This window comes from Phyllopteryx taeniolatus, chromosome 17, assembly GCF_024500385.1.
Source record: "Phyllopteryx taeniolatus isolate TA_2022b chromosome 17, UOR_Ptae_1.2, whole genome shotgun sequence".
Lineage (NCBI taxonomy): Eukaryota > Metazoa > Chordata > Actinopteri > Syngnathiformes > Syngnathidae > Phyllopteryx > Phyllopteryx taeniolatus.
Genome location: NC_084518.1, coordinates 17120476 through 17144555, shown reverse-complemented (window position 1 = coordinate 17144555; position 24080 = coordinate 17120476). Strand labels below are relative to the sequence as shown.

Genomic DNA, 24080 nt, shown 5'->3' with positions numbered 1-24080 from the left:
TCTCCTCACTAGGGTCGCGGGCGTGCTGGAGCCTATCCCAGCTGTCATCGGGCAGGAGGCGGGGTACACCCTGAACTGGTTGCCAGCCAATCGCAGGGCACATAGGAACAAACAACCATTCACACTCACAGTCATGCCTACGGGCAATTTAGAGTCTCCAATTCATGCATGTTTTTGGGATGTGGGAGGAAACCGGAGTGCCCGGAGAAAACCCACGCAGGCACGGGGAGAACATGCAAACTCCACACAGGCGGGGCCGGGGATTGAACCCCGCACCTCAGAACTGTGAGGCTGACGCTCTAACCAGTCGGCCACCGTGCCGCCAAGAAGAGCATACAGGTCATAAATAAATAAATAAATAAATAAATAGCCTCATGCTATTTGGTCAAAATACACCATTAAATACATGAAATACTTCAACAGCAATGCTTTTATAAATAAATGGTTAAATAATACATTAATAGATTTTTAAAAACGCACACGACTTGATCAAAATATGCCATTATATACAATAAATATTTTAAGGGCCTAACCAACTACTAAAAGTTAGGTTTTACTGAAATATTATTTTTGTATTATATGAAGTGGCTGGGGAGAGGGTAGTCTGGGCGTCCCTGCTGAAGCTACTGCCCCCGCGACCCGACCTGGATAAGCGGTAGAGAATGGATGGATGGATGGATATTCACTATATTACACTTGCTATAGTCAACTGTTTCACACCCTTTTCTAGTCTAGGCTTTTCCAAACTTATAGTGTGACAGTTTCATTTTTATGGGGTTAAAATGCTGCAAGATATTTTAGTGATCAAGTTGCCTGCTGCCACATAATTTCTTGACGAAACAGCTTTCTGATTAATTGTTTTTAAAAGTAGCTTTTCAGCCTATGACAGTAATTAGCAGGGCTCTCTATAGAAAGCAAGTTGATTTGATCAAGGCAACAGCTCTATTTTTATAAATAAATCACGTCTGAGGTTTACTGTGACCAAATGTGAGGGAGATAAGGTGACACTCATTGCAACACTCATTGCAATGAGTGTCAATATGCTTAAAGACTGCAACTGACAGATTGTCCTGCAGTTATATTTGGACAAGACTCAAATCAATTTAGTTATGGTATTAAGTTATAAAAAGCTCTATTCTTCACTTTAAAACTGCACCATTAACCTCAAATTAATTGAAATATGGCCAATTGACATCACAAAATATGACCTTAAAAGTAGTCAAATGAATCCTCCTCGTTTACTCTGCAAACTACTCTTCTTATCCTGATGTGAAGGATGAATTCTTTGCACTGCTGCAGCAAAACATCGGACCAAGGTTGTCACACGGAGAAAGAATGATAACACACATCAAAACTATCCGTCAACACTTGGCTTGTATTACCATCATTTGTAGGTACGATTTTGGTCTTTTCTGTTCATTGGAAGACTTGACTGTAATAATGCAAGTATAATGTTAAATCTGGCAGTTCTAGATACAATACTCTCGGATGTGTTATACAGTGTGTGTGTGTGTGTGTGTGCTTTTTCTTTGGATTTTGTTTGTGTTTTTTGTGTGATGACACAAAAGAAGGGTGTCAGTGCCAAAGAGGAAATATGATGATAACTATGGATCAGGAAATAGTTCAGACACACTGTTACAGGGTCATGCCCCCCATCCCCCAAACTCCCCCAACCCCTCTTGAACAGGAACTGGGCGTAGTGTTTACCATTGTTCCGAACTTTCGACTGGAGTTATATTTGTAATGTCAAATGTTACTTTAAAACATTGTCTGTACAGTTAAGAAAGGTTTAAAAGGCTATGGAAGGTTCCCACTGTACAACTATGTGATGTATTATTGTTTATTAAAATATCATATTATTTTTTGATGTAATGTAAATACATTTGCTGGTTAAAATAGACTGTATGTTCTACTCCTTTAATAATTAAAGTACTACAAATTCTAAGTACATATTCATAATAGCCAGAGAGCGATATGATAGACGAGCTCTCGCGAGATTCGGCGAGACTATAAGTTAAGGGAACATGGCGACGTCTAATTTGCTAAAGGTAGGAGCCCCCTCCAATTTAATTAATTCCCACTTATCGGCCGCCGAAGAGTGTGTCACCCGCGAGCCGCCGCGTCGCCGTGAGAGTCTTCCGTTTCCGGAAGTCCCCCGTCGGCCCACCACCGCCGGCGTTGTCCTCTTTGACGCCGGCGCAGGGAGCAATTTTAACTTGGCTAGCATTAGCTCCCAGCCAGAGATTTAGCTCCATGGCAAAGCACATTAGCTTCTTAAATGAGGGGAGTGGGGAAAGCGGTAACATGCGAAGGGTAGGAAGGCCCGGTCAAGAGGGGTCCACGGAACTGGGCGGGATGGGTTTTTAGTCCGCGCAACCCCACACAGGAGCCGTGATATCATCTGTCAAGTCAGTCAGGCACACAGGAATCTGCAGCTGACTGGCTGACCCCCTTCAAAACCACGCTAAGGGCTGCCAAAAGGCAACTATTTTCTGCACACGCCACACTGAGTCCTCACTGGCGTCAAACACAGCATGACAATCACCTATTTGGTTTGTTTTTTAATACAATAATCATTCATATGGGCAAGGCAGCAGAGGTACACATTTGTTGCATGCCAAGAATTTTCTTCTTGAAAATCCTCACTTGGAATGATATACTGTACTTGATGTATTTTGCGGCTCGACACGGGGGTTTTCAAATTTGCAAGGTAGATTATTATTATTTTTGTTATTTCCCCCCCCATGGACCCCTAAATGCAATGGTAGTTGTTTATTTTTTATGAACATTTCAACTAAAATATTCAAAATATGTTTAATAGAAACACTATTTAATTTAATAATTATTCACATTCAATTTGTATCCATAGTTTAGCAACACGGTCGTGTGGTTAATGCGTCTGCCTCACAGTTCTGAGGTTTGGTGTTTGAATCTGTGAGGAGTTTGCATGTTCTCCCCACATTTGCGTTGTTTTTCTTCCTCCCGCATTCCAAAAACTTGCATTTTCGGTTCTTTGGAGACTAAATTATCTATTGGTATGAATGTTTGTCTATATGCACCCTACGATTGGCTGGCGACCAGTCCAGGGTGTATCCATCCTCGGCCCTAAATCAGCTAGGGTAGGCTCCAGCGCCACTCGAATGAGGAAAAACACAATAGAAAATGGATGGATGGAATTGATGTTGAATTAATTATTGCTATTATTGGGTAACAGTCAGACACAGTTTGGAGTGGAATTCCTCAGGGTAGTGTTTTAGGTCCTGTCATTTTTTTTTTTTCTATGATTGAAGATGAAGGGACAGTTGTGTGTGTCCTTATACGTTTGTCCTCACAGTTCTAAGGTTCGGGGTTTGAATCTTCTGTGTGGAGTTGGCATGTTCTCTCCGTTCTTGCGTGGACTTTCTCCCGTAGTATGTCTTCCTCACACATTCCAAAGACACGCATGTTAGGTTTATTGGAGACTGTCATGAGATAAATGGTCCTTAATTGTGAGTGTGAATGCTTGTTTGTCTATATGTGCCCTGATATTGGCAGTATAGAAACCACAGTCTCAATCTCAAAACTGTGAGGCTGATTAATGAACTACAATCAGGTTCTGTTGAAGTGAGATTGACTTGGGAACAAAAACTATGAGACTAGTCCATATTGACTATATTGTCACTAATATAACCACCCCCCCCCCCCCCCCCCCCCCCCCAGAACAAAGGCTCCCTTCAGTTCGAGGATAAATGGGACCTGATGCGTCCCATCGTACTAAAGCTGTTACGGCAAGAGTCGGTCACCAAGCAGCAGTGGTTTGACCTTTTCTCGTGAGTTTGGCTTATTTAAAAAATATTAAAAATTCCTAAGGCAAACTACTCATGCTTGATGTCTTCACCATCTGCAGAGACGTCCACGCCGTCTGCCTGTGGGATGACAAAGGTCCCGCTAAGATCCACCAGGCCCTTAAAGAGGACATCCTAGACTTCATCAAACAAGCACAAGCAGTAAGGCTGAAATTATAATGCCGTATTTATCACTTTAACATACCTACTACATCTCACTTTTCATTTACAGGCCAATTTATTTGTATTAATTCCTTCAACTGGCTTGCTAACACACTGGCATATTCCCCACTGCTTTCCCCTCGTTAAAGCCACTTGTCATAGCGATGCTGCTGTGACTCAGGAGGGATTGAGTCTTTAGAGGATATCGAAAATCATGCCAGGGAACGTTACAAACACAATAAATAAAGCAGTGTATATTGGAGTGACGGCCGCTAATTGAGGAAAGTTAAACCTTTTTTTTTTCCGAGAAATAGGAGACGTGTAATTGGAGTGGGGCATTTATTTATTCAAGTGGCGACGCAACTGACAAATTAAATGCCAGCTTTACAGATGCCATGCCTGCTCTGCAATGTGTTGTGGTAATGATGTTTATCTAATTCAGTGATTAGTAGGATAGGTTTCCATGGCACACCTGATGAACTCCCAATCACTGCATTTGAGGGATGGCTGGTATTTTTAAGGAAAATTCATCCAATGTGTGCCGCATTTGTCTCAAAGCGGGTGCTGAGTCACCAGGATGACACGGCGCTGCTGAAGGCCTACATCGTGGAGTGGAGGAAGTTCTTCACACAGTGCGACATTCTGCCCAAGCCGTTCTGCCAGCTGGAGATCACGCTGATGGGCAAGCAGGGCAGCAACAAGAAGTCCAACGTGGAGGACAGCATAGTCCGCAAGGTGAGCGGCCGAGCGTTGATCGTTCGATTGCCACGAGGTACAGTAATGACCGTCGCTTGTCTTGAGCCTACAGTTGATGCTGGACACGTGGAACGAGTCCATATTCTCCAACATAAAGAACAGGTTACAAGACAGCGCAATGAAGCTGGTCCACGCCGAGCGGCTCGGGGAAGCGTTTGATTCGCAGTTGGTCATCGGAGTGCGAGAGTCCTACGGTGAGCAACAGTCGACTGAAGTGGAACCATGTGCCAAGCCAACTCTGGCAGCAAACACATACAAAAAAGGGAAATCAATAGTAGCACAAGTGGCCAAATACTGTATTTCCTTATGTTGGTTTATGGCGCTTATTAGGGGTGTGACTTGTTAAATGTCAGTTTTATAGATACCACATCTGCCTTGCAGGAAATGTGTGTGTGTCATGGTAAGGATGCCTACTGCACCTTTTTTTTTTTTTTTTTAATTTAATGACATTTTTTTTTTCAAAATATCTTTTTCTGAAGGAGAAAAAGTAGATGCCTTTTTGGGCAGCGGCATATATTGTAGTGGAAGATGCACACGGGGATGAGTTGGGGCAGGGTGTGACACTCTTTGAGGAAATACAGTATTCAAGTCATTTTAACCGTGTATAATTCCAACAGAGGCTGCTTTTGTGCAAGAACAGACATTTGATTTTTTGACTCGAGAAAACGTGTTCATGATGTTCTTCTCTTTTTTCCGGCAGTGAACCTGTGCTCAAATCCTGAAGACAAGCTGCAGATCTACAGGGACAACTTTGAAAAAGCCTACATGGACTCCACCGAGCGCTTCTACAGAACGCAGGCACCCGCCTATCTCCAACAAAATGGTGTCCAGAACTACATGAAATACGTGAGTATGAGTCATGATTGGATTGCTGGCATTTAATGGCTAAATTGAAATACAATTAACATGCCAATACATGCTCGTTTAGGCTGATTCCAAGTTGCGGGAAGAAGAGAAACGTGCACTACGATACTTGGAGACGAGGCGTGACTGTAACTCAGTACAGGCAGTGAGTATTACACACTAATACACAATAAATAACACTTTTTTATATTTAATATTTTGTACCTAATTGTATTTGTGCACATGGCCTTCCCTCCTACGGTAAGTGAACATTGAACCATTCCGACTAGGCCTGCAACGATTAATCACAACATTCAAATAATTCCTACGCCTTAACATGCACGTTATTGTGTGTAATAATGTAAAATCTATTTTTATTCAATTAATTGATGGACTAATTGGTTAAAAAAAACTTTCCCCAAAATATTTGATTGCTGTAGCCTTAATTCCCACATAGATGGAACCATGGCATCGTCCAAAATGTCTTTCTGAAGGCTAATTAAAAGAGAAAAAAAACGTACTACTCTTCTTCATATTGTGGTTGATTCATTACTAAATGTTAATTCCAACGCAATCGACGCATGCACATAGGGGAATGATGACATTTACACATCGTTTCACACGTACGAGGAGCTCAAATGAGTCTTAATATGGATTAAGCTTGTCTCTTGATTGATTCATTAGGCGGTTTATACTGTATAGTGTACATTGCTGGGCCAATAGCCAGTCCACATTTTCAGAAATAACCAAGAGATAACAAAAAATGTCAACAAAAAAGTTATTTTATTTCACACACGATGGATGGGCAGGCATTAAAAAGTCAATTTTCCATCATATGTCCCCTTTAACGTGCAAATGTCTGTTCTGCTTCCCAGTTAATGGAGTGTTGCGTCAACGCTCTGGTAACGTCCTTCAAGGAGACCATCTTAGCCGAGTGTCCAGGCATGATCAAGAGGAACGAAACGGATAGTGAGTACTAACTTCACTTTGGAGCCAGGAATTGGCCATGACTCAAACCTTCACGTATAGCGTATCAATTGGCTGTTTGTGGCTCTTTCTGACGCCAAAGAGTTGCACCTGATGTTCTCGCTGATGGACAAAGTACCTAGCGGAATAGAGCCCATGCTGAAGGACCTGGAGGAGCACATCATGAGCGCCGGCCTTGCAGACATGGTGGCCTCCGCCGAGACCATCACCTCTGTGAGTGCCGCAAAGGAACCTTTTTCTCTCCTTGACTCCTAATTTTTGGTCTTCTAGGTGTATCTCTGCTTTACACAAATATTCAAATTATGTAGTTGCTAAAAAAAACAAAAAAACATAGCATGCCGGGGAACCTTCCACACACACATCAGGACCCTCAGTGGAACCCAAAAACAAATAATAATAAAAAAGCACTTTTTAGGGCGATTTTTGTTCTTTTTGTCACATGCGCCCCCTGTCAATACGTGTGTCTCCTCTTTTGTCGCAGGACTCTGAGAAATATGTGGAGCAGCTGCTCACGTTGTTCAACCGCTTCAGTCGGCTGGTGAAGGAAGCCTTCCAGGATGACCCTCGTTTCCTCACCGCCAGAGACAAAGTGAGTCCCATGTCGGCCAGTGCCTCTTTTCCACTGCATGGTACCAAAGGCTGACATTTTCCGTACTTTTTCGTTTTCCTTGTTGGCGTTCTGTATAAACAGCACAAGGAAATGGATTTATTTCAAAAAGTAGCTATAGCCTCTGTGGTGGTTGTGGACTAAAAATAAATTGCAGTGGTGCTATATATTTTTTTTATTTACTTTGTTTTTAAAGCTATAATTGGAGTTTCACTGAGCATAATCCATTTTAAAACATGCATGAGGCGATACAGAACATTGGAGGGGTTGGTTTGTTTGTTTATTTGTTTGTTTGTTTAGCGGAATTTAAAAACAGTGCAAGGAGGGAAGGAAGCCGAGAGGCCTTGTACAGGATTCCACTACCTTGAGATAATCATATCAAATTTAAATTACTGCATTCACAGAACATGTAAAAAAAATAAACTGCAGACAGAAACAACGTAAATAACACGAGTGAAAAATAAGGGTTTCATGACAATAAGCGGAAAAGAAATGAACCAATGTGAAGACTCAGGACAAGATTTGATTTATTTTCAATTACTTTTTAAAGGCTGAGTAAGATGATATTGATCTCAGAGATACTGTATATCCAAGTCATTCCAAAGTTTGGGGCCTCCTGATGTAATATTGAGCTGATGACAAGCTATCCGGCAGAAGGGTAGACAAAAATTGCCACCGTGTCTAGTTGGGTTCAAATGAAAGTCACTTGAGAATGAAACCATAAAACATAGAAACATCCATTAACACATGTTCTTTCTTTGTCCTATAAAGTTTTTATAGATGAAAGAGAATGTCTGGAGTCTCCCCTTCACCAATTGATCATAGATGTTGCGATCACAGCATGCATAACATCACTCCCGTTCGCTACAAGCCAAGTTCAAAGTAAACAAACAACTGTAGTATCTGTTGGCGAGTAACACATGTACACATACAGAAAGATAGTCTCCATTCTGCAGTCCCATCTAGCTACGCATCACTCCTCAACTTCTCCGGGCCACTTTGCTGATGCTCCTCGTTCAGCTCGGCTTCCCGCCGCTGCCATCTGTCCATCTGTAGTGCACCATCGTGGAAGTCCACCAGCTCTGACATTTCTGCGGCTGTTACACGTGTGGTGTCTAACAAGGCGACGTGGTTTTCTCCGTTTCGGCGTGACAGTGTGACAAATGATTTTGTTTGTTCTCAACTTCTTCTCACCTCTTTGCAGGCATATAAAGCCGTCGTCAATGATGCCACTATATTTAAATTAGAACTACCCTTGAAACAGAAAGGGTAAGACATTTTGTGTGAGGTTTTTTTTTTTTTCCTCCGCAATAGCAAACACCACTATATCACGTGACTGTACTCACTGCGTTTTGTAGCGTGGGCTTGAAAACACAACCCGAGTCCAAGTGTCCGGAGCTGCTGGCCAACTACTGCGACATGCTGCTCAGGAAGACTCCGCTTAGCAAGAAGCTCACATCGGAGGAGATTGAGGCCAAGCTCAAGGAAGTGGTGTGTTTTATTTTAATTTTATTGTTATCTTGTATGAGCACACAGCCAGGTGCATTATTTGTGGTAAATGACATATGCCAAACTGCTTTGTCAGCACTGAGCGCTATTGTGAACATGTCCTACAAGATTGTAACTTGGCCACGACATTAGGTACATCCATTGTCATTTAACACAAGAGCTATATTAAAAAGTAATCCTTTACAAAGATACCATGTTTCTTTAAACTGTAACTATAATAGAAACCGTAGTCTCACGGTTTAGTGCCTCCCTTATCCATGCATCCATTTTCTATCGCGCTTCTCCTCATTAGTAAATGTGCGAACATTTGTTGATGAGCCTATTTGAATTCCTTTGCTAAGCAAAAGAGCAGCACATACCAAGACGTGTGAAACAATCTTTCATTAGTTATTCACCAAAAAAGGAATAACACAACACAGTTGGCATGTGTTCATTGTATTCATTGGGAAACATATATTTCGAGTTAATTTTGTAAAGGCAGCATTTTTTTTTAGTACAGCTCTTGTATTGGCGCTCATATAGATAGTGTACCTAAAAAACTGGCCCCTGAATATATATTGCATTCATATCATGTTTCTTTTCCAAATGTGTGGTTTTTGCAGCTGTTGGTTCTGAAATACGTCCAGAACAAAGACGTGTTCATGCGCTACCACAAGGCCCACCTGACCCGCCGCCTCATCCTGGACATCTCGGCAGACAGTGAAATTGAGGAGAACATGGTGGAGTGGCTCAGGGTAAGATCCAATGTGAAAGATTGCCAAACATTCTGCCTTCTACTACCCGTCACCAAGGTTTTTCTGTCACATCATTGATCCCAACAGGAAGTCGGAATGCCGGCGGACTACGTCAACAAGCTGGCCAGGATGTTTCAGGACATTAAAGTGTCAGAGGACCTCAACCAGTCTTTTAAAGAAATGCATAAACACAACAAGCTGGCTCTACCAGGTAAAAGTTACTACTGTTTCAACAGTAGTAAGTTCAGTTTCTTACAATGTCTGTTAACCAGTCTCTGTGGTTCTTTAGCTGACTCGGTCAACATCAAGATCCTGAATGCCGGCGCGTGGTCGCGGAGCAGCGAGAAGGTGTTCGTCTCGTTGCCCACCGAGCTGGAGGACTTGATCCCGGAGGTGGAGGACTTCTACAAGAAGAACCACAGCGGACGCAAATTACACTGGCATCACCTCATGTCCAACGGCATCGTGGGTGTCTCAAACACACACAGATCTCATTTGGTTTTATGGCTGTAGCTCATGAAGCGTCTGACAGTTCAGCGTAAGACTTCTTGTTTTATTTCTTCCCACCCAGATTACCTTCAAGAACGAGGTGGGCCAGTATGACCTGGAGGTAACCACCTTCCAGCTGGCTGTGCTCTTCGCTTGGAACCAGAGGCCCAGGGAGAGGATCAGCTTTGAGAACCTCAAGCTCGCCACTGAGCTACCCGATGCAGAGCTGCGACGCACACTTTGGGTATAATACACGGAGGGATAAACAATTATGAAGAACCTGGATGAATTTTGGAACCTCCAAAATGGAAAACAGTCCGTGTTGTGATGCTTGTTGACGTCCAAGTTGTTCTCATTTAAAAAAATATATATATTTCCATTAGAAATAATATATTGTCATCTAATTCATTACGGACTTAAACTTTCACTATAGTATTAGCTATTCATTTTTCAGTGTTTTAAGTAACATTGTAACATTTTTAGCTGAAACTAAAATAAAACTACTCACTCACATTTTAGACACCTGATAGACATGCTGAGTAATGGAAAGTAAAAAAAGTTTCTCTTCTTATTTTCATGCTAGTCATAATCAGCGACATGCTTTTTAGCATTTCCTTGTTCAGATGAATGAGGTTCCGGTTATCCGTGACTCTAATGTGGACAAGTGGCATAGAAAATGTATGGATAGATTTATTTTTTATTTTTTTATTTTTTTGGGTTGAACTCCAAATGTTTCAATTTTTCGGGGCGTTGCGCTTTGGAGGTCTTTTTATTCTATAATTTTCACCCTTCATGCTTTGTTACTTCAATTCATTATAGTCCCTGGTGGCGTTTCCCAAGCTCAAGCGGCAGGTGCTGTCGTACGACCCGACAGTGTCGTCGCCCAAAGACTTTGCAGAAGGAACATTATTCTACGTCAATCAAGAGTTTTCCCTCATGTAAGCAAAAGTCATCCGTTACCGTATTTCCTCAAATAGTAGCCCCTACTCTAATGGACGCCTTGTTACCATGACTCAACAGGTGTGTCATGCTCTTGAACAAATAAAGTGTTCCTTTTTGGTTAAAAAAAAAATGGTACTAACTGTATATAACTCAGATCATAAACTCTATTGATACATGTACATTAAAAAAAAAAAATATATATATATATATATACACACACACACAGACTTTTTATTTTGGCGTTGTAGGACCGTCGTAGGATTGGTCGTGGATTATATCACACTACAAGTTGTCTTGTCGTCCCTAACAAAATATGTCAGGCCCGATCTGGGAAGTCACCCACGAGAGCAAATTCGGCCAATAACGCTGCTAAAATCCTATAGTCTGATCCAGGCTTGAGCCCATTGGAACTCTGTTACTAACCAAAACAGCTGCACCTAACAAAGCGGATAAACATTCTCTCAGTTGAATTGAAAAGTGTGGTGTGAAAACAAATTCCCTGCGCAGTATTAAACATGTTATGTAGCTCTTTGAATTTTGAGGACAATTAACACTCTAGTAGACTGACGTGGTCACTCCACATTGTGTGCCTCCATGTTGTGACCCGTTCCACCGTGTCTGCCTCAATTTGTGCTGTTTTTCTGCATTTCTTTATAATAATCCCCTTTTATTTGGTTTTAAAATATACTTTCACTTGACATACATTGTAATATACCGATATTGTTTAAATTTTATTTAAAAAATTAAGGCCTCCTCTTTAAAAGACACCTTCTTCCCATTAGAAGGTGAATAAATAAACTCCCCCATGGGCCATTTTTTGGGGGGAGCAATACAGTAAATTAGTATTTTATTTCCTTTAGCTATTTTGCATGGACTGTGTATGAAAATACAATTTAAAACTAAATGTCAAGTTCCCCCTTTGAAAGAACATCCTGTACATTGATTTGGATAAATGTCCTGTTTTTGTATATATAAATATGTTTACAGAAAAAACTCCAAAGTTCAGAAGCGGGGAAAGATCAACCTGATAGGTCGACTGCAGCTCACCACTGAGCGAATGCGAGAGGAGGAGAACGAGGGGATCGTACAGCTCAGGATACTAAGAACACAGGTACACAGCCATCACCATACTGTGTAGCGCTCTCCCTACTGGTCACCCACAGTGTCACCTTAAATTTTTACGTTCTTTTTTTTTTTTTGGGTAAGGTAAGTGGGGAATGAAAGGTGATGCCCACCATGTCATTCTAAATGATGGAAACTATTATAAATGCTTAAATATATGTATTAATTAACATTTGTTCTATTATTTTCACCAACGATTTAGCATTTATAATCTGGATTTTATTGGACATGATGCCAACAGTATTTCCCCCCCCCAAAATGACTTAGAATACGGTGTTCCAAATTATTATGCACAAAACAAATGGGTTTCACAAAAAAAAAAAAATATCTGGAGAGAAAGTTACATTACCATAAGAGCCCTTGTGATATTCCTAAACTAGTCTGGCTCCCTCTAGTGGTACACTAACTAATAATTGCCTAAAAGCACTCAGTTTTACATTCAGTACATTTGCATTTATCTTTACAAACTGTTTCTAAACATTTATTTAGGTACAATTTTTGTTGACCTTTTATGTGCAATATGTTTTAATTTAATCATTTTGGTAAAACATTTTATTTTCCTTAAAGTGTAATGCTAACATTCAAACTGCATAATCTTACAATAACATTAAACATACTTTTTAGGAATATAAACTCAAATTTTTGATGAACACTTAGGGCTCCCATATTTTAATGTTGCTCATGATGGTGGTACTAGGAGAGCTAAGTATTTTTTTAGGTGGTACTTGGTGTAAAAGGTTTGAGAACCACTGAACCGAAGCAACTCTTCTCCATTGAACTTGTAAGTTTATGGCTAGCTTCTGCCTGTAGGTTCTCAATTGGGTTGAGGTCAGGGGTTGATGATGGTTATGGGGTTCGTCTAATTTGGCTCATTTGAGAAACTAATTATCGTGCCTATCTGATATTTTTCAGTGATCAAATCATATTGGAGAAGCCACATAAAATATTGTAGTCACCATAAAACTTATATGCGTATTAATTTGGAACAGAGTGTATGACTAACAGCTCTTGATGTCATTTATTTTCTTTCCCGCACAGGAGGCCATCATCCAGATCATGAAGATGAGGAAGCGCATCAACAATGCCCAGCTGCAGACGGAGCTGGTGGAGATCTTAAAGAACATGTTTTTACCACAGAAGAAGATGATCAAGGAGCAGATCGAGTGGCTCATTGACCACAAGTACATCAAGCGGGACGAGACCGACATAAACACATTCATCTACATGGCATAGCACAACAGTTTGGACTTTTGGCTTTTTTTCCCCCCCGTCAATCGGGCCTGATGGACGCTAGAATACTTCCAGGCCCACTCAACCCCTGCGCTCCACAAATTTCCACTCCCCCCCTTCCTCTATTTAAAACTAAATCCTGTGCAGGGAGGCATGAATTAAAAGACTATTTAAAAACACTTCCTGCCTTAAAGTTGTATAAAGAAGAAAAGCAAAGTCTGCACCTAGTGGTTGTAACTGTTTTTATTTGGGAGGCCGTCATTCATGGTTTACTCTTTTCGGAATGTTACTACGGCGTGCCGGCTAGCTCGCTCCCACCAGACGCTTGTGGAATTCTACAGACAAACGCTGGAGGATCTGGGGGAAAACATCAGCGCTCCACTTTTTTGTTTTCCAGTGCGAGCGAAGCCCTCACGGCACTTCAAATCCAGCTAGTCGCTTCTTGGCACCGTGGGGGGTGGGGTTTGTTTGTGTTGTTGTTGTGAGAGTAAGTATCACTTAATCAGGACTTTTTTTCTGCATACAGTGCCAGATCGACAAGTCACCGCTTTTATCCCTCGGATTCAAATCTCTGTTTTTCTGCAGGGGAGATTGAAAGATGTAGGACGGACGTTTTGGATTTCGAAATGTCCTCAGGGTCAGCGGAGAGCGGTGTCATAGATTTGAACCGGGTGAGGAGAGGCCCGAGTCAGTATTAAGTATCAACAGCTTTTCAGCGGGGTGTACCGTGAGATGTGAATAAATGAAATAAACAGCACCTTAACATGAAAGTATGCCAAGATGCCTTTTTTTCCCCCTGCCTTTATCATACAGTCTGTAAATGTTCACCTCCAAAGTGGTACTTCAGTCCCATTTTTTCCACACATGGAAAAAATGTACAAGGTGTGTCACAAACGTTTCTGGATTAGTGTCCTGAAATGGATGAATATTTTCTAGAGTCCTACGCACTCGAGCCTGACTGATTTAGGATTTTTGGGGCTGATATCGATATTGGGGGCTAAAAAAACGCCGATAACTGATATATCGGCCGATATATGAGACAAATCGCCATAGGCTCTCAGTGTGTGGTGTATTCAAGATTAACACAGCACACGACACATATGAGAGTATGAATGGTTCCTTCTCTCTATTCCCTGTGATAGAAATGATGTAGGTGGCGGGATATTGTACTGGGCAGCCATTTCGATTTCTATGGTTATCACTACACCTTACTCTCACTAATTTGAGCCAAAGTAAGTCGAGCGATATTTGCTGACGTCTCACGTGATGACTGTTTGTACCACTGAAAGTTGGACCATGGAAACCAGAGGGGAGCAATGTTGGCCAGTAGGTGGCATCAGAGCAATGTTGTTGTTTTTTCTTTGTTTTGTTTTGTTTTTTAAATGCAGTTTTATTGGTTTTATTATTCAGTGGAAATTTGGGCCGAAAGCATGTATACACTTATTTTTATTATTGTTATTGTTTTTGGACCATGTACTGGGACTAGTGATTTGAGTCAAGAATAAAGAAAGTGGATTTTTAAGCAGTATTAGACAGGTACCCGAGGAAGGCAGAAAAGTCGTTTTAAGCAATGGAAGGAAGGATGCAAAAGAAAAATCAAGTCTGAGGTGGAAAGAAGGCAGGCATAAAAGCAGATTCAAGCGAAGGAAGGATATAAGAATGTATCGATAACAACTTGGAGAAGAAAAGCAGGGAAGAAGTCAGAAAGAAAGGTTGGAAAAAGGCAGAAAAGTAGGTTTGCTGAAGGATAAACGAAGCATGGAAACAAAAAGGCAGGTTAAAATGTTTTGCTGAAGAAAGGAAGAAAAAAAGGTCTGAGGGAAACTAGGAAGGAAGGAATGTAAACTGAAGCAAAGGAATTAATATTGTAAGGCTTCATGGATAAAAAGAGGGTCTGAGGGACGGAAGGTAGAAAAGGAGGTTAAGCGAAGGAACTAAGGATGTAAGGATGCATGGGAATGAATGCAGGTGTTTTGATGAAGGAAGAAGGGATGTAAGGATGCCTAAATAAAAAGTGAGTCTGAGGGCAGGAAAGAAGGGATGAAGGAGTTCAGTAAGGTAGAACTGTAGGTTGATGTATTTATCTTATTTCTTTACATATAAGTAGGGAATGGCAAAGAGAACTGGCCCGACTTTAATTAGGCGGCTCGTTTTCCTAATCATAGCATATTGCATCCTCTTGTTATTTGTGACAAAGAGCTGAGGGATTACAGCAGGCCGCTCGACTCTGCGCATGCTCAGTCTGTCTCTGATTCCCCCTCATCCCTTCCACAATTGAAGACTTCCTGGGAGTAGCTTTCAAAATAAAACTCAAAACCATTTTTAGGGAGCGTGTTTAATGTTAATTTTAGTATATTATGAATTGTAGGAGTATTGGTAAACATTGTAGGCTTTGAATAAGCAGAATGTTCTGATTTAATAGGACAAAGCGTCGAGTTTAGTTGATCATCTTTAACGGTGACGCTAGCTACGCAACTAGCGCTGTGAAGTTATGCCGTCGCGCAACAGGCTTAACTTTATAAAATATTATTTCTGTATTTCTAGTTTAAGGTTGACTTAATGTTGTTAAAAAATTATAATACAATATTATTTATTTGTTTGAAAACGCAACCAGCTTCCGGTATCACCGCGGAGTGATACATGCTGGCTTGACGCTCGCTTTTCGGCTGAGGAGGCGGAGGAGGAGGAGAGCGGTGCTCCGGCGGAGGAGAGGACCAGGCAGGGAGCGAGCGAGGCGAGGAACCCCGGCCGGCCCCCCCTCCCTGCCCCCGGAGAGAGCGAAAGTCGGAGCCACTGGACTCCCCACCGCCCCCCACCCCCCACCCCCCATCCCCAGCCCCCGGAGGAGGACCCGAGGGAGAGAGAGAGAGGGAACCGCGTTTCCACGGGAGAGGCCTCGGTGCAGGTAACCGAGTGCTCGGCATCGCTCGCCCCCGGGGGCGCAGGTGCTCGCGTGGGGGGATGCGACGGTGGGGCGGCTCGGTAAATCTCAGGAGAACCGCGATGCTATTCCTTACTTAATACTTCATTGTTTTTGTACTTACTCCCCACAAAAGGGTAAAATAGGGCATAAAAGCATAACACTGGACATCCTTCATGCATACACTGCGCATAAAATAGCTGAACATATGTAATAAGAGCACTACTGTGCTATTATTTGTGTACATCTTATGTTTTTTTTCCGAGCAGACTTTAGAAAATAAAATAAATCATAGCTCATGTCACATGATAGTCTTTAAGAAACACCCCATAATCCAGTGTTTTCCAATCTTTATTGAGCCAAGGCACATATGTTATGTTAGAGAAAATCTCACTGCACACCACCAAACAAAAGTCACAAAAAGTACAGTGCTACCCTGACTTAAGAGTTTATTTCGTTGCGTCTCAAAGCTTGAAACTCAGTACATCAAATTAGTTTTCCTAATTGAAATAAATTGAAATGCTTTTAATCCATTCCTCACACAAAACAGCACATTTTTTCTTACATGTTTTTAATCAAGAAAAACAGCATTGTATTGTATCAAAACTTCATTAAAAAAATGTAAAGAAATGAACTGTTTTTGTGAAGTGTAATTACTGTACATACTGTAGTACAGCGAACACACATATTTGTGGTTCTGCAAATTCTGGGCAAATTCTTCTGATTCGCCAATTTGTGGATTTTTTTTAACCTATCCTCTACTAAGCGCAGAAAAACTCACATATTCGCTGTATTTGTGCGCCATTTTGTGACATTATGTGCTAAGAAACTATGTTGAAGAGAATTTAGCTTAATTTAGACAAAAGTAGTGCTTTGGCACATATTGTGGCAGCTTGGTGCCAAGGAGCTATGTTGAAGTGAGTTGTGGATCCTCATTTAAACAAAAGCAGGGCTTTGGGGCCACCTTGTGGTATTGTTGAAGTGGCTTGAGGAGCTTTAGACAAAAAGTAGTGCTTCGGCAGCCGCTTGTGATATCATGGTGCTGAGGAATTATGTTGAAGTAAATTGAGGTGCTAAAACGAGCCAAAAGTAGTGCTTTGGTGGCCTCTTGTGGCATCATGGTGACAAGGAACTAAGTTGAAGTGAGTTGAGGAGACAAGAGTAGTGCTTTGGTACAATATTGTGGCCTTTTAGTGGCATTTTTGGAAAATCATAAACCATTTTAGTGAGGGTCTTAAGGGATTTAAAAATAATAATAATAATTTGACATCTACATTTTAATAATTCTATAAGGCAAAAAAAAAGAAAAGTCATAAAAAGCCTACGAGAACAACTTTATTTGAGGTTAAGCAGGGACACTTTAAATGGTGGCAGGTGTGTGCTGACTCCCATTTCACATGAATCGGAATGTGATTGATTAGTTCTGAACACAGCCACATCCCCAATTGCAAGTAGGTGTGTCCACATGTGCAACCAGATTTTCCCAGTTCTTTATTTATACTTCCAATCGCCAAAATATTTTATGTTTTAGTTACAGGTCACATTAATGGTGGAAAAAAAGTTTTGAAATGATTTATCCTGGTCTCATTTTATGTTTGATCGCAAAACCTGGCATTTGAATAACAGTGTTTAGACCTTTCATATCCCGTGTATGTTTTTTTCAACCTTACATTTTTCCGGGGAATGAATGATGCCCCTCTTCTGACGCCGCATCCATTTCATACAGCCAAAGTCTCTAATTGCCATGTGATCCCATTCATTGCGAAAATATCAATATTAAATGCCCCCAAAGTTTATTAGCCTCCTCTTTGGCCTATGCTTCACTGCCTGACCGACTTTAGTGACTATCGACTGGTATGTTTTTGTGTAATAGTCACAGAAAATCGTCTCTTTTTTCAAGCATTAAGGAGCAATTTTACAGATTGCGGCAATTTTTAGGAGAAATAAAACATTATTCTCCTAAACTTAAAGCGACATGGAACAGAAAGTGGAACAAACAATCGCAATTCTGGGTTTTATCAAATTTTGTGTGATTGGTGGAAAACAAGGAAGTGAGAGATGAGGAGAAATCTATTTTTCTTCACTTCCCCTGCTTTACCACCCAATGTAATAAGTAAGTAAGTAAGTAAGTAAGTAAGTACAGTGGTACCTCGACTGACCCAATTTACGAGTTTTTTTTTTTTTTTTTTTAATTAAATTCTTCAGTTGTACACAAAAATTTGAGCACTAGCTATAGTGACAGCAAACTTCACAACAAGTGGCAGTTTGGCAGATTGTGAACAATTTTTCATAATGCCACTCTCAGTTGAGGATTACTATCAAACTTAACTTCGTGTACATTCAACGTAAGCAGTGTAAGTAGGTCTTACGAAAGTCTGCTAGCTTTTGACGCTAACACACTATGTAAAATGCCATAGACGAGCCAACGAAACTAGCATCAATTTTGCGATCATTGTAAACCATCCATCCATTTTCTGATCTGCTCATTCTCACTAGGGTCACGGATGTGCTTGCGCCTATCTCAGCTGACTTCGGGCGAGAGGCAGGGTACGCCCTGAAGTGGTCGCCAGCCAATTGCAGGGCACAAAAAAAAAAGGGCAGGGCACAAACCACAAACAACTATTTGCACTCACATTCACAGCTACGGGCAATTTAGAGTCTTCAATTAACCTACGATGCATGTTTTCGGAAAGTGGGACTAAACCCACGCAGGCATGGGGAGAACATGCAAATTCCACACAGGAGGAGGCTGGATTTGAACCCGGGACCTCAGAACTGGGAGGCAGATGTGCTAACCTCATTCTAAACCTTTCAACAAATTGTATTTGAACACAAGCGCTAGCAACACATGCAGAAAGAGCATGCAACAATACTCACAGGCACATATTCTTTATCCTCTGTGAAAAAGGATGAATACTATTGCAGCTTTTCTGTTTCTTCATCAAATCTACGTATAGTTTGTCTGTGTGGGTTATACTGCCCCCCTGGTGGCCAAGATGCACTTTCTAGAATGAGCAGCATGATGCCCATTGAATTATCATGATACACATACTGTTTAATCATTTACATTTTATTCTATTATGTTATTAGTGTATGTTTTTTAAAGTATAATTCTGTAGTGCCATTTTTGTTATAATAAGAACACATCACACCATTTTTCGGTGTGTTTTTTGGGGCACTGCAATGGATTAATGTCATTTCCATTCATTTCAATGGGGAAAGTAGGAGCAGGTTTTGAGCGTGGTCACGGAACATATTAAACTTGAATAAGCAGAATGTTCTGATTTAATAGGACAAAGCGTCGAGTTTAGTTGATCATCTTTAACGGTGACGCTAGCTACGCAACTAGCGCTGTGAAGTTATGCCGTCGCGCAACAGGCTTAACTTTATAAAATATTATTTCTGTATTTCTAGTCAAGGTACCGCTGTCGTACAAAGCGAGTAAATGACACGGCCCATGTCAATTGTTGATTTTAGTACTTAATAGGCCTAGGCAATTTTTGTTTGCAAAAATACTATACTATTGCAAAGCCGGCAGAAGTGGACACGCCACCGCTGAATAATGTGAGGATCTCAAGGCCTCCTCTGATAATCAACCAGATCGGTATACGGGATTTATTTGGCGTTGGGACGTGGGAGATCACCGAGCAGCCAGGCAGTGTCGCATGTCAGGGCCAAGACTGCAGTTGGGCTGGCAGCAGGAGACCATGATGCTCCAGAAGGGGGGGTGGGAAGCCTGGGATAGCCCTCTTCCTTCTTCTCTTCCTCTTCCTCCACCACCCTCAGTTGCGGGGTAGATGAGGTATGAAGTGCAAGAACCCGCCTTCATTCTCTCCCTCTGTCTGTCTGTAGTGTATGCATTACTGCTCCGTCTTCACTTCTGTGGGTTTAATCAGTCTGTCAGCGGAAGCAGACTCAATCAGTCACCCTGGCACCACTGCTGCGTCCCACCCCCCTTTAACAGCAGAGCACACTTGTCCCTGATCTCTGACCAGCCAGAATGTGCCGCTGCCTGCTGTGCGCAGTCTTGATTTCACGTTGCTTATAATCACCCTTCCCAGGGTGGAAAATTGCCCGTTAGGGTGTTGTTGGTTTTTTTTTTTGTCTGTTTGTTTGTCACGACTCCTCTACAAAGCATCAGTCGTGACTGTCAGTCTCCTACACCAGTCTTACTGTAAAGTGACATATTGCAACTTGAGGCAATATTACCCTTTCAAAGATGTTTTGTCATTCTATATCAGAGGTGGGAAAACCTTTTTCTCAAATGCCATATTTGATTTTTAAAATGAGCAAATGGGCCAGGATGAGGTTTTAAAAAAGAAGTATAATGTGTACATAAAATAGTCTATTTCAATAATAAAATGTTAATTAAAAGTATTATTATTGTATTATGTATACTGAATTTAATTATAATTAATTAACTGCTTATATTATTATTGACTAGCATATTTAATTAACTGTCATTATCAATTATTTAATAAAATAAAAACAATTCAATATACATTATGTTTTATTTAATAATTGTATTATTTTAAATATTTAAATGAAGCAATTATTTAATGAGTGAAATACATTTATGAAATACAGTTTAAATAACTGATTTTGTTTGGGGAAAAAAGACAAAATGAATGCAACGAATATTCATCCATCCATTTTCAACACCACTTATCCTGGTTAGGATCACGGAGCGCTGGAGCCCTTCCCAGCTGACTTCGGGCAAAAGGTGGACTACACCCTGAACTGGTCACCAGTCAGTTACAGGGCATATACAGACATGGACAACCATCTGCACTCACATTCACACTGTCACTGAGTGGGAACTGAACCCACACTGCCCACACCAAAGTCAGGCAAGTGTACCACTACACTATCAGTGACACAAATATTCTATGTTCTATGTTCTATATCTGTGGTGGGAAAACCTTTGCGCGTTTTGCTTGGACATGGGCCAAGTAATGTGTATGTTAAATATATAAAATATTTTTTTAATAATAAAATATTCACTATTTGACCTGCAATTGGCTGGCGACCAGTCCAGTGTGTATCCCGCCTCTCGCCTAAAATCAACTGGAATAGGCTCACCAGTAACCCTAATGAGGATAAGCTTTATAGAAAATGGATGGATTTATATTAATTATTATTTTATTCATTGTTATTATTATAAATAATGTTATTGTAATTAATTGATCGATTTGTGGATCCAATAAATGAAATCCTTAATTACAAAAACAAAAAAGGTCAGACAGTCGATCTTTGCGGGACTCCTATAAACAGATTTCTCATTTAGATACATGTTTTCTTGTCCTCTTAACCATATTTGCATTCACAAGGGCCGCATTACAGCAAATATATGGGACAGTTTCACTTCGAATGATGGCTTCAAACACTGTTCGCTATGAATGCTATATGCAGACAGTCCAAAAACAGGAAGAAGGAGGCTAAAGAAACTTTAGGAATGATTTGATAAGCTCGAGGCGCACATTCTCGAAGTTGCATGCCCAGCCTTTGATTAATGCCCATCATCCGACGCGCTGCATTGCCCTACACTATTATGTCCACCGTGCTGAAACATCTGTTCTTGGGAGCACTTTATTTCCTTCCACTGACTTCCTGTGGACGACTGATTATTGATGGAAAGGGTCATACTTCCAGCTTCATTTTTCTGCATTGCAGCAGCTGACACGTTTTTTTTTTTTTTTCTAAATCATGCACCAAGAGGCAAAGCTGGAATTCTTGAATGTTTTTTTTTTTTGTTTGTTTTTTTTTAACTTGGCAATTCAAAATATCAATTAGCACCCTCCTTTTTCATGGCCAATCCTCAAAATGATCATCACATTTTGACGCCATGCTCCGCCCACAAGCAAAAAATAAATCAACTAACCAATTATTGAATGAGATGAATAATTTCCAAAAATACATTTTAAATAATCAATTTTAGAAAATAAATAAATAATTAATGCAACAAATACGGTGTACTATATTCTTTCTCAATCGTGTGCAAACTTTTGTGCAGACAGATGGGCCAGGTGATTTGTAGAAGAAGTAAAAGAAGAAGTTAAACTGTAGATATGTCAAATATTTTTTCATTAATGAGATTATATATTTTTAAATTATAATTAATAATATAGCTTAATACAGCATATATATAATATAACACAATATAGCGTGTCTCATCTGTCTAGGATACCTGCTTCCCATTGGGCCTCATTTGGTCTAACTCCCGAGTATGATCCCAAAATGGCCGTTGTAAACAAAAAATGACCATCTCCCTGTTTAATTTCGGCTCTTGTGGTCCTTGAAACTTTGTCGTACATCTTGTCACGATAGACATCTTCACCCATCTCAACCCATTTCCATTTCGTGGTGATCGGTCAAAATGGTGTCGGGGAGCCGAGAATCTTAAAAATGATGAACAATGTAACGTCGCCCATTTTGGGTACCTGCTTTCAATTGGGGATTATTTGCCCAAAATGGGCAACTTCAGGCATGGGTCCTTGAGACTTTTTCGTGTGTCCTGTCACAATTGACACCTCTGTCCAATTTCATGTCGATCAGTCAAACTAGTGTCGGGGACAGTTTCATTGTTTTTTTTTTTTTTTTTTTTTTACTTTACGAGAATCTTCGAAATGGTGATCAAACTTTGAACTTCACAATGTAGTGAGTGTCGCCCATCTGTCTAGGCTACCTGCATCGAATTGGGGCTCATTTGTGCAAATTCCCTCATAAGAATTTAAAGTCAAAGAACAAACTCTGGAATTTGCCCAAAATGGATCCATCAAGCCAAAATGGCCAACTTCCGAACCAAGGCACCGAGCCATCTTCAAACTACAACCTCAGTAATACTTTATCACCCAGTTTAGGAGTTAATCGGTACATGCATACTGGTTTATAACATCTTAACTGATATTGAAAATGTGCGAGATCACACATGACGGGTTAAATTTGAGCATTTCTTGTAATCTAAGGTCAGCAAAGCCCAGATTCTCGGATATCTCTAAAAGATTATCCAGACTGATTATCCTATGGTGTGGGATGTGTTAAGAATTATTTTTCCTCCCCGCGGGGTATGCTTGGAAAGGGGTCGGGGGTTAACAATCGTAATTGTTAAAAATGTTCAACGTTTCCGATCGCAAATGCTTATTCATGTGGTTTCACTGTTCAGTTTTGGTATTACAACATCTGGTTTGGAGATATCGTTATGTGTATGTTGTGCTGTGTTGGTCATCACGACTATCAGAACAGTAATTACAAATGTGGCAGTATTTTTCTTGGTGGTGCTAGGTCTGTATTTAAAAATTTGGTTAAGATATTAAAAATGGGTGTGTGTGTGTAGAGATACAATGCAAGAGTTGCAAGAGTATCCCAGTTTCTGTTCTGCCAAAACATCTTGGGTACGAATAGCACTTATCCAAAACAATCCGTTGAGTGATTTTATGGATAATGAAATGCAATGTTAAAACATTTGATGGGGTAACTCAATCTTACCACGGTGTCCAATGAATAAACATTGTACGGATGGAGGTGTACAATAAATTGTCCATTCGTCTAATTCCACAGACCCCAATATTTATGGGGAAATCTTTTGCACAGTCTGCAATCCAGCCTCATTAGTATCAGATCAATACTCCGACGCTAGCGCAATCATCCAGGTATGACATCAGTATTGATATTCATGAGATTGACCAATCGCGTTTGCCAGACGAATTAGGTTAAATGATAGAGAGGTTTGTCCAGTGGCGTAGTTATCGATCAGGACGGCTGCATTTTAGCACAGCCCGGCCCAGATTCTGCCTGGTGTGTGGGGGCTGATCAATGCGGACATGTCTGCCTCTGCATAGCTGTGATAATTAGGCCCTGGAGGACGTCAGGAGACAGATTAATCATTGGAAACCCAGAAGATTCAGGTACAAGCGCAGCAGGACTTTTAGTTCATACTGAGACGGGTCTCTGTGGAG

At 40.8% G+C, this 24080-nt stretch overlaps 2 protein-coding genes across 4 annotated transcripts in view; both read left to right on the top strand.

Moving 5' to 3' along the window:
* Window positions 1-1960: 1960 nt before the first annotated feature.
* Window positions 1961-13975, top strand: LOC133467484 (cullin-5). Of its 3 annotated transcripts, none has more exons than XM_061752404.1 (19): window positions 1961-2048; window positions 3700-3809; window positions 3887-3986; window positions 4545-4721; window positions 4795-4936; window positions 5443-5588; window positions 5671-5751; window positions 6461-6554; window positions 6655-6785; window positions 7054-7161; window positions 8384-8448; window positions 8538-8670; window positions 9291-9422; window positions 9510-9633; window positions 9712-9887; window positions 9994-10155; window positions 10731-10849; window positions 11841-11964; window positions 13014-13975. In XM_061752404.1, the coding sequence occupies exons 1-19, from the start codon at window positions 2025-2027 to the stop codon at window positions 13206-13208; spliced, it is 2343 nt and encodes a 780-aa protein (XP_061608388.1). In that variant the 5' UTR covers window positions 1961-2024; the 3' UTR covers window positions 13209-13975. The 3 variants fall into 3 exon arrangements, with proteins under 3 accessions (XP_061608388.1, XP_061608389.1, XP_061608390.1); XM_061752405.1 differs by lacking the exon at window positions 1961-2048 and adding an exon at window positions 2061-2552; XM_061752406.1 differs by lacking the exon at window positions 1961-2048 and adding an exon at window positions 2062-2481.
* A 2021-nt stretch (window positions 13976-15996) lies between these two features.
* The window catches only part of capn5b (calpain 5b), a 36985-nt gene continuing 28901 nt past the window's right edge, over window positions 15997-24080 (top strand). The window contains exon 1 of the mRNA XM_061752468.1: window positions 15997-16110. The gene's annotated coding sequence lies outside the window, so the exon portion shown is untranslated. The remainder of the gene's footprint in view (window positions 16111-24080) is intronic.

Bases quoted from the DNA above. Each gene is read 5' to 3' on its own strand.
- LOC133467484 (XM_061752404.1), top strand. From the start codon at position 2,025: ATGGCGACGTCTAATTTGCTAAAG. The intron at 5,752-6,460 runs GTGAGTATTACA...TCTGCTTCCCAG, and splicing joins ACTGTAACTCAGTACAGGCA to TTAATGGAGTGTTGCGTCAA. The intron at 9,888-9,993 runs GTGGGTGTCTCA...CTTCCCACCCAG, and splicing joins ACCTCATGTCCAACGGCATC to ATTACCTTCAAGAACGAGGT.